Raw genomic sequence first — 10,553 nt, 5'->3', positions numbered from 1 at the left:
AGTCCAGCTGTAAATAAAGTCTCGTTTTAGCACTCATTTTAACATCTGTGCTGCTCTGTATATAAAGCACTCTGTTCCTGCTTGTCTATTCAAACCTGTAAATACAGAAAGATTTTCTAAGAACTAACTGAGGCGTGTGTGTGCTTTGTTCCGTCCTCGAGTCAGACGACTCTTTTTGGTCAAAAACATGTCGATATTTAAAATCTACAAACGCAGGTATGTGGATCCATGTAATTCAGGTTCCCGCCAGCAGGCGGTGCTGCTTCCCCATTGGACGCGACAGCCAGATGGGCGGGACAACAGGCCAAAGATGTTTCTTTTTGTAATGAAACGCCTCCTCCAGACGTTTATATCCTGCAGTCTTCCGGGCGGCTGTCAGTTCGGGTCCCTCCTGCTGTCTCTGCCCCACCTGAGCAGGTGGACGTGTGTTCGGTGACCGCCTCCCGACCTGCGCGATGACTTCCGTTCTGCTGGCCGTGGCCGCGGCCGCCGCGATCTTCGCTCTTTACGTTTTCCGTGAAGTCGTGGTGAAGGGGAAGCGGTGCACGAGCACCGCAAGGCTACACGGGAAAACTGTGATTGTGACGGGTAAGTGCACTTTGTGATGATTGTGCAGCTTTGAGCCGAATGGGCTGGTGACGACTTCAGTGTTTGTTATTATTATTATTATTGCTATTATTATTGTTAATAATTATTAATTATAACAATAACGACATTATTATTATTATTATTACTACTACTACTACTAATAATTATAGAGTTATTATTGTTGTTATTTATTGTTATTATTAGTTATCATTGTTATTTTATTATTATTATTATTATTGACAAAGTAAAGAAGGATACTTTGACCAACCACAGCGGTCTGCGATGGTGTCTAGTTCTTCCTAGTAACCCGTTTGTAACTGACCTGGTGCACGAGGGATTCTGTATATGTACTGTGTATGCATGTTCAATATATATATATATATATATATATATATATATATATATATATATATATATATATATATATATAAAAAAAATATCCCCTAAGGGGATCATCATTAAAGTGTATTCTCCTTCTACTTACTCCACCAGGCTGCAGCATCTCTCTCTCTTTCTGTTTCAATGCAGATCCAAATCAATAAAATTAAGATTTCAGTGCCATCAACTGAGGCAAAACACAAAGGTCAAAACTATGTTAAAGGTCTATGTGAATGATCCATCAATGATGATCAAACACTAAATAACTAAATGCCTGTCTGACTCTGATAAGTCTGACTGTAATAAGTTTGACTGTGATAAGTCGGACTCTGTTAGTCTGACTCTGATAAGTCTGACTGTGATAAGTTTGACTGTGATAAGTTTGACTGTGATAAGTCGGACTCTGTTAGTCTGACTCTGATAAGTCTGACTGTAATAAGTTTGACTGTGATAAGTCGGACTCTGTTAGTCTGACTCTGATAAGTCTGACTGTGATAAGTTTGACTGTGATAAGTTTGACTGTGATAAGTCGGACTCTGTTAGTCTGACTCTGATAAGTCTGACTGTAATAAGTTTGACTGTGATAAGTCGGACTCTGTTAGTCTGACTCTGATAAGTCTGACTGTAATAAGTTTGACTGTGATAAGTCGGACTCTGTTAGTCTGACTCTGATAAGTCTGACTGTAATAAGTTTGACTGTGATAAGTCGGACTCTGTTAGTCTGACTCTGATAAGTCTGACTGTAATAAGTTTGACTGTGATAAGTCGGACTCTGTTAGTCTGACTCTGATAAGTCTGACTGTAATAAGTTTGACTGTGATAAGTCGGACTCTGTTAGTCTGACTCTGATAAGTCTGACTGTAATAAGTTTGACTGTGATAAGTCGGACTCTGTTAGTCTGACTCTGATAAGTCTGACTGTGATAAGTTTGACTGTTAGTCTGACTGTAATAAGTCTGAATCTGATAAGTCTGACTCTGATAAGTCTGACTGTGTTTGTCTGACTCTGATAAGTCTGATTTATCGAAGCAGCACTCTCTGACGTGTCGTTTTAAATCCTGTGACATGTCGAGCGGCACTTTTTAATCAATCTGTCCCGAGTCTGAGGACACCGTCAGCTGGTTTTCCTTCTAGCTGCTAACTGCTAGCAGCTGCTGTCCAGAAACATCTTAAATCTGCTGTTTTGCTGACTTGTGCCAGCTGTTTTTTCAGCGCGTGTCTCTTCTCTCGTTGCCAGGCAGCAACACCGGCATCGGAAAGGTGACGGCCACCGAGCTGGCCAAGAGAGGAGCCAGAGTCATCATGGCCTGTCGCAGTCGGCAGAGAGGAGAAGCTGCCGTGGAGGAGGTCAAGAGGGTGAGTCCCATGATGCACCTCCAGAAACACGATGCGTTTGCTGCAACAAGATGGCCGTGGTTGATTCCAGCAACGATAATAGCAGAGTTATTCAAGTTGTCTCTGATTATGTGCAACCAGATTGACTTAGGGTTCATGGGGGAAGTCAGGGAGGAAGGGGTTAATGCCCATTTTGGGGTAAATACTGTCCGATGTGCCCCCCCAGGAGAGCGGCAGCAGTCAGGTGGTGTTCATGCAGCTGGATCTGGGAAGCCTCCAGTCTGTCCAGAGCTTCGCTGAGACCTTCCTGAAGTCTGAATCCAGGTTGGACATCCTCATCAACAACGCAGGTGAGAGCGGTCACCCACCCACCCACCAGCTTATAGGAACAACAGAATGGAATGCAGCCGGATGGCTTCTCCTTATTGATTCAGCCTTGTATGTTGAGGGTATTGGTTTAAAATAGTTCCAGCTTTGTTTCTGAGAAAAATTACGGTAGTTTACAACCACTGAGGAATGTAGAACGTCATGCAACACTAGCAGTCTGAGCAGGAACGTTTGGACGTTTGAACTTTAAGGGCAGGATCACTTCCTGGAATGGACAAAAGAGGACTGATCAATCACTGTGGTGGACCTTCACGCACAATAGGTCCAGCTTGTCAGTTAGATGGCAGTTAGTCTGGTGTGAAGTGAGACGGAACATTAGTTCACAGAGTCTTTGTTCGCCCCCCCGTCACCAACACCATCTTTTTGTTGCAGGTATTTACATGCAGGGTCGGACGGACGACGGACTGGGGATGATGTTTGGTGTCAACCACATCGGTCACTTCCTGTTAACCAACCTGCTGCTGAAGCGGCTGAAGGCATGTGGCCCGAGCAGAGTGGTCAACGTGTCGTCTATGGCTCACATGTTTGGAAAGATCGACTTTGACTTCCTGAACACCCACAAGGCTCTGGGGCTGGGCTCCTCCACCACACAAGTCTTCAAGATCTACTCCCACAGCAAGCTGTGCAATATCCTCTTCACCCACGAGCTGGCGAAGAGACTTCAGGGCACCAAGGTCACCTGCTACTCCCTCCATCCAGGTCAGTGGTCCAGGTCAGAGGTTAGACACTTCCTTTCCCTTGGTAGGCATTGGCCAGTTGTGTTATAGTGTCAGAGTATTGCGTGTTTGGTGCTGATGGGACTCACAGTTCTCCTTCAGGACCATCACTTGCTCATCTGCAGTCTGGCTCCACCCCTTTAGTCACACCCACACTAGAATTTAAAGGAGTGTGTTCGGGTCCGAGACTCAACCTCTGCCAAGTTTCCTGAAACTTTGCAGAGCTGATGTACGTAGAGGGTTAATTCAGAGGGTTTTTTGATGTTTCTGCAGGAGCGATTAATACTGAGCTGGCGCGGAACGCTCCCAACCTGCTTCATGTGCTGCTGAAGCCCCTGACCCTCATGTTCTTCAAGAACCCCGTTCAGGGGGCCCAGACGACCCTGCACTGCGCCCTCCAGCAGGGCATCGAACCCCTCAGCGGGCGCTACTTCTCCAACTGCACCGTGAAGAACCTCTGCGCCAAAGCCAAGGATGACGCCGCGGCCAAGAAGCTGTGGGAGCTCAGCGAGACGCTGTGTGGGCTGGCCTGAGGGCTCCTGGGCTGGGGGGGCTCTCAGAGCCTCTGGCCTGAGGGCTCCTGGGCTGGGGGGGGCACTCAGATCCTCTGGCCAAAGGGCTCCTGGGCTGGGGGGCCACTCAGCGCCTCATGATCCACTGGGGAGTGGACATCTGGAGCTACCAGAGACTGAATGAGTTTAGACAACATGTGATGGGGCTGAATGACTGGAGCTGCCTGAACCGATGTTAACATCCAATAAACACCAGGAGCAGCGTCTCACTGCCTCATGTCCCCATGTCCCCATGTCCTCATGTCCTCATGTCCTTATGTCCTCATGCCTTTATGTCCTCATTTCCTCATCTCCTTATGTCCTCATGTCTTCATGTCCTCATGTCTTTATGTCCTCAAGTCCTCATCTCCTTATGTTCTCATGTCCTTATGTCCTCATATCTTCATGTCCTAATGTCCTATTTTCCTCATGTCTTCATGTTCTCATGTTCTTATGTCCTTATGTCTTCATGTCCTAATGTCCTAATGTCCTCATGTCTTCATGTCCTCATGTTCTTATGTCCTTATGTCTTCATGTCCTCATGTCCTTATGTCCTCATCCCCCTATGTCCTCATGTCGTCATGTTCTTATGTCCTCATGTCGTCACATCCTCATGTCCTCATGCCCTCATGTTCTTATGTCTTCGCGTCCTCATGTCGTCAAGTCCTCATGTCGTCAAGTCCTCATGTCGTCACATCCTTATGTCCTCATGTCTTTATTTCCTCATGTTCTCATGTCATGTCTTTATGTCTTTATAGCCTTATGACCTCGTGTCTTCGTGTCCTCAGATCTTCACGTCCTCGTGTTTATGTCCACATGTCTTCATGTCCTCACATCTTTATGTCTTCACATCCTCGTGTCTTCATGTTCACATGTCCTCATGTCTTCACATCTTCATGTCTTCATTTCCTCATGTTCTCATGTCTTTATATCCAAATCAAATCCACTTTTATTCATCCAAACAGTGGGAAATTATGTTTTCCACTCCAGTTTTTTGTACATGCATATACAATATATATGTGTTAGTCAGAATACACACACACACACACACACACACATCGTATACAGGCCCCTGAACACAACACACACTAGGGGCCTGTAGGCATGCAGTTAATGACATGCAGTTAATCCTCGTCCTCATGTCTTCACATCCTCTTGTCTTCACATCTTCATGTCCTCAGACCTTAATGTCTTCAGTCGTTGATGCTCATTATGATTAAAAGACATTCAACCACTTTGCCAAAGACTCGTGTCACCTGGGTGAGTCAGTGATGACGTCCATGATGAACCCCCAACAGGCTTTAAAGTAATTCAGATCAGATCTTGTTACACACGTTAGTCTCAGACTGTGTTCCTACACCCGAACAGTTACAGTAGCGTTTAAAAGGGTTTAAGATTCGGAGTGAACAAATGACCTCCGTGTCTCATTTAGAGAAGATGAGACTAATTTAAACATGATGCTATGTTGGGTAGCTGTACTTCAAAGGTTAAATTTATGTCACATTTAGAAAGGAAGCCAGAGCCTGTCCTGTAAAGCAGCGGTCCCCAACCACCGGGTCCCGACCCGGCCATTAGGGCGCACAGAACGTTTGAATATTTCTTTTTTTTATTGATTATTAGTCTAAAGATGTTTCGTTTTGAAAAGTGACTTCTGTGCGTAAAAGCAAAAATGAGTAAAAACAAACATCGTCTTCGGAAAAGGGAAAAGGCCCAATGTGATGCGGAGAAGTGCCTACGACTTCCAAGAACACTAAATCTGCATTAAAGAGACAATATCAAGAGTCCTACTTAAAATACAGGTTTATCCTCACAGGTGAATCTTGTGCGCCGAGCCCGCTTTGTGTAGTATGTGGCGACAAGCTAGCAAATGAATCAATGAAGCCTTCAAAGCTGTGTCATCACCTGGACACCAAAGCACCTGCATTAGAAGACAAGCCTTTGGAGTTTAATCAAAGAAAAATATGTGAACACTAAATCGTCTAACAATAACCATAAAGACACTGACTCTATCAGGCCTATCTGACACTCTGTCTCTTTACATGACCCTATCCTTATCTTCATTTTATTTCTTTTCCAACCAACTGGTCAAGGTGGATGGCCACCCAAAAGAGTCTCGGTCCTGTCCGGAGTTTCTTCCTCAATGATTGAGTTTTTCCCCCGCCACTGTTGCTTATGCTCTGGAGGGTTCAGTTGGGTTTTTCTGTCTGTTAACACGCTTTAAAAAGTCTGTTGCCACGATTAAGCGCTAAATATAAATAAAACTTGATGATTGATTGAACACGAAGTGCAGAACCAATTACTGATGGCCACGACAGCAACAAATGTGAGCGCACTGAGAACGTCATACCTGGTGGCTAATTGTATTGCTAAGGCAAATTAACCCTTCTATATTGATGAAGAATTGATCCTTCCTGTTGCTAAGGACATTTGACATGAACTTCTAGGAGAGGCTGCAGTTAAGAAGATAGACCAGGTTCCTCTTTCGGCTAGCACTATCACAACGCGGCTAGCACTGTCACGAGGCGGCTAGCACTGTCACGAGGCGGCTAGCACCGTCACCAGGTGAACTGAGAATATCCCAGACGATATTGAGCAGTAGTTGTTGGAGAGGATCAATGAGTCACCGTGGTACACAATCCAGGTTGACGAGAATACTGACGTTGGTAGCAAGGCAACACTACTTGTTTATGTACGATATATCAGGAGGATGTCTAAGATTCTATGTAATGTGTACTATTGTTGCCGCCCAACACCACAGCTGCAGAACTATTCAAGTCTCTGGATAATTACATACAGTATCAGCAACACTAAATTGGTCGTTTTGTGTCGGCTGGAGCTGCTGCTACGACCGGACAGCTCTCTGGATTAACTTCTCGGGAAAAGGCGACTGCACCTGAATATTTAGTCAACGTGTCATCCGCAGGGAAATGCTGGCTAGCCGAAAAACGTCACCTGAACTCAATAAGGTGTTGAATGATGCCATTAAAATTATTAACCACATCCCTGTTTAAGCAACTTTGCAAGGAGATGGACGCATAGTACGAACGCCTTCTGTTACATGCTGAAGTAAGGTGGCTAATGAAAGGCCGATCATTGGCAAGAGTGTTTGAGTTACGAGAGCCGTTGCAGAGGTTTTTTTCAGAGAAAAAGTCACGATGGTGCACGATCACCTGTCTTTGCTGCACAGAAGACCCACGGACTGTGAAAGAATAGATCTGTGACCCCTTTGTGAATGGAGTCTCTCCCTGCTAGAAGAAAATCAACTGCCGGACATTGCAAATGACGGTGGCCTTAAGAGTATATTTAAGACAACAACTTTGATAGGGTTCTGGATAAAAATAAAAGCAGAATATCCTGAAATTGCCCAAAAAGCATCAAAAACACTGCTTTCCTTTCCGACCTCCTATCTTTGTGAAGTGGGATTTTCTGCATTGACCGCAAACAAACTTACAGAGCAGAGCAGACTGGTTGTCCCCCGTTACCCCTAGATGGGACCAGCTTGTACACACGTCCAAGGAGCGTGTCTACTAAATTGTTGCACCCTAGGAAATGCAGTCTCTGGGCTCTCAGGCTGTGGATCTGACACACAGGCCTTGACGGCTCAGTGGAACAGTCTTCAGTTCCCAACCTGGGATCATGTGAGGCCCAACAGAGAGTTATAATTTATCAAATCCATCAGAATGTTTTCTGCAGAACCATCATTCCAGGAATCTGCCCCGACAGGCCGGATCTGGAGGACGGAAATAATTAAATATGTAATTTACGAGCTGTTTTCTCAAACGCTTCCTTTCTGCTTGTTAATGAGAAAGACCACATGAGAGTCAAAGAGGGTGTGTCTATCACTATTGTCCTGTTTGTTAGGTATTTATTGACCTATCTGTGGTAGCCATAGAAACAGAGATGAGACGATTAGGTGGAGTCAGGAATATAAAGCTATAAAACTGATTTTGCATTGGTCAAAGAAAGTTGGACTGGATGTTACGACATCCAGTCGCCGTGCAATGAAAACCTGCTGTGACTCCACCGGCTGATCGGTCCCAGACATACCATCATCTAACACAACCCAGAACAGATTATTAGATTTTCAGCTTCATCTACTGTGGAGAAGTTGAAGAACTCTTTCATTCATCTTCTTGAGGTCTTCTTGGCTCGTCTTCAACCGCTTCTTCAAATCTGGGTCAGGTTGAAGTGTTTGGTGCCTGAGAACCTGGAGAGGCCCAGCGCTGTGATGAAGGAAAGGTCTCCAGCGTGTTATTCTCAGTGCAACCAGAACTCATCCATGAAGTGAATTTTGGGCATTCCCCATGACATGTGAGTCCTGTAATACTCTGGAATTTCCCAAACCTCACATGTCAGATAAGAACCCAGCGTGTTCTGGGGGGTGTCATCAACACTGTCTGCCGTGTGGCCTTTGAATGAGGTTGTGTTAAAGGTTCGACCGTTGACACAGTTCACACCTTTGGGCCTGGAGTTCAATCACACGTTTCTGTACAGTCGATCAGTGTGGATGACTTTTGGTTCAGATCCCGCCTCCCTTCGCCGTCACGCCTCATGCTGGTACAGACCTGTTCGACTCGCCGGCTCAGTCGCCATGACGGCGTGGCAACTATTATCACCATTGTGTATGTTGTGTGTGTTGTCTCTATAGGGTGTGTCCAGTACAGGCTCGTGTGTGTTACCCTAGTGCAGGGCTTCTCCAGTAGTGGGGTGTGGTGTGATGATGGGGAGGGGGGAGTGTGTCAACAGGCCTTTTTATGCCGTACTACAATGAAGTGTAATTGCACATCCACTACAGTAGTTGGCAGTTGCGCTCTCATTGTCAGGTGTGTGTAGGGAGTATATTAACTCTACGGTGTCGGGTTTGGCGATATGAAGCAAAGTAAACAAATTCTCAAGAGACTACATGAAATTTTTTAAGAGGGATGAAAAGAAAGAGGGAGGGGGGGACAAAGACAAAGGCAAGTCTCCCGAAAGCTACGACGAAGAACTCTGAAGAGTGTCTGTAGCGCTGGTCTTCACTGGGACTACAAACCGGTGTGTTTACTGTGTCTAAACGTGCATAAATTAAGACGTGACTTAAAGATGGCTTCAAACCTCGCTTTGAAGAGCTGTGACTGCCTGAACGAACTCATTGTAGACATTAACCCTGACTTCATCATTTTGATAAAAAAAAGTAAGAAAAAATAAGCACAAATTACTGTATTCATTTTTGTTTTGTATGTTAAAGTGTTTTATATATCAGTTAATGTTGCTGAACTGAATTAGATTTTTTTTAAATTATTTGTTGATTTCACTTTTCAGTCTCAAATAATGCAATAAGTTGACATTTACAGTTTAAACAAGGCTTTTTTATTTTCAGGCAAATTGATTCCCCTTAAAACTTTTCTGTTATAGACTAAAAAATAATGTTTATAAAAGTTTTCTTTGTTATAAACTGAACTATATTTCTTTTTTGTTTTCTTTAATGTTAGTAAGGATACAACGTTACGCAGAGGTGTACTCATAGTCGCAGCGGAGAAAATAATTGAGAAGCAGTGCCGTAGTGTCACCAGACCCCACACCAGGTCACCCTGAAGGGCCCCCGGCCCACAGAGTCTCTGATTGATTCTGAATGAAGACAATCTCTGTGACTGGGTCAATTAAGAGGAGGAAATGCCTGGAGGGACATGGGCGTGTCTCTAAAGGTACACAACTGACGTGACAATCACAGTTGGACTGTCAACAGAGTCAACACACACACACACACACACACACACACACACACACACACACACACACACACACACACACACACACACACACACACACACACACACACACACACACACACACACCCTGACTTCATGTCTTCACATTAAGCTGAGAAGTACTGAATGCATTTGGTTCTATTCTTACAATAACGATAATTCAGTCTTACATCTTAATCATTAAACATTTTATCTACAGTATTTATAATTTATCTGTACCAGTAGAAACACGATGATAATCCGTGTCTTTCTGCTGTTACCTAATTGAGTATTCATGGAAAAAATACTGTTTCATATTATTTAGAGATAACTTAGTGCCAGTAGTTGTTTGGTAAGAGTGGAACCAAATAATTTTTAATGGTTTCATTCTTACTAAACACTCATTTATCAAGTTCACGTCTCAGCTCATCAACGGTCCGTTCTAAAGGAAAGGATTTTTTGGCGCCACCTGCTGGCGCCACCTGCCACTACACTAGGAATCAGGTTGAAACCCCGCCCTACTCCGCCTCTGATTGGCTGAGTTAGATTTATACCAAGAGTAGTGATTGGTCATAATCACCGGAAGAATAGCAAGGTAAGCCAATCAGAGACAGGGGAAACAAAACAAACGGGAAACGAAACATCCTCAACCCGGAAGTCAGTGACCTTTCAGAGTAAATGTTCGTAGAAATCAGTGAAATCAATATTAACGTTTATAGACCTTTAAATGTTTCCCCTTTTAACAAAAATCTGTTTTCTCGTGTGTTTAAACACAAAACTGAACAGAATCTGGATCCTGAATAAACGCTGAACGTTTCTCTTTGCCTGTAGAGATTTATTTTGAAAATCCTGACCGGAAGCAGCCGTCGATGG

At 44.3% G+C, this 10,553-nt stretch overlaps 1 protein-coding gene across 1 annotated transcript; it reads left to right on the top strand.

Moving 5' to 3' along the window:
- Positions 1-326: 326 nt before the first annotated feature.
- On the top strand, positions 327-4,181 carry LOC137596267 (dehydrogenase/reductase SDR family member 13-like). The gene is made up of 5 exons (XM_068316608.1): positions 327-588; positions 2,203-2,321; positions 2,527-2,650; positions 3,060-3,386; positions 3,677-4,181. The coding sequence occupies exons 1-5, from the start codon at positions 456-458 to the stop codon at positions 3,934-3,936; spliced, it is 963 nt and encodes a 320-aa protein (XP_068172709.1). The 5' UTR covers positions 327-455; the 3' UTR covers positions 3,937-4,181.
- The last annotated feature ends 6,372 nt before the right edge of the window (positions 4,182-10,553 follow it).

Source organism: Antennarius striatus, chromosome 6 (genome assembly GCF_040054535.1).
Source record: "Antennarius striatus isolate MH-2024 chromosome 6, ASM4005453v1, whole genome shotgun sequence".
In the NCBI taxonomy this organism is placed as follows: Eukaryota; Metazoa; Chordata; class Actinopteri; order Lophiiformes; family Antennariidae; genus Antennarius; species Antennarius striatus.
This window is presented reverse-complemented; position numbering and strand designations above follow the sequence as displayed.

Excerpts from the sequence above, each read along its gene's own strand:
- LOC137596267 (XM_068316608.1), top strand. The coding sequence starts at position 456 with ATGACTTCCGTTCTGCTGGCCGTGGCCGCGGCCGCCGCGATCTTCGCT. Across the intron at positions 2,322-2,526 it reads CCGTGGAGGAGGTCAAGAGG|GAGAGCGGCAGCAGTCAGGT; the intron begins GTGAGTCCCATG and ends GTGCCCCCCCAG. Across the intron at positions 3,387-3,676 it reads CTGCTACTCCCTCCATCCAG|GAGCGATTAATACTGAGCTG; the intron begins GTCAGTGGTCCA and ends ATGTTTCTGCAG.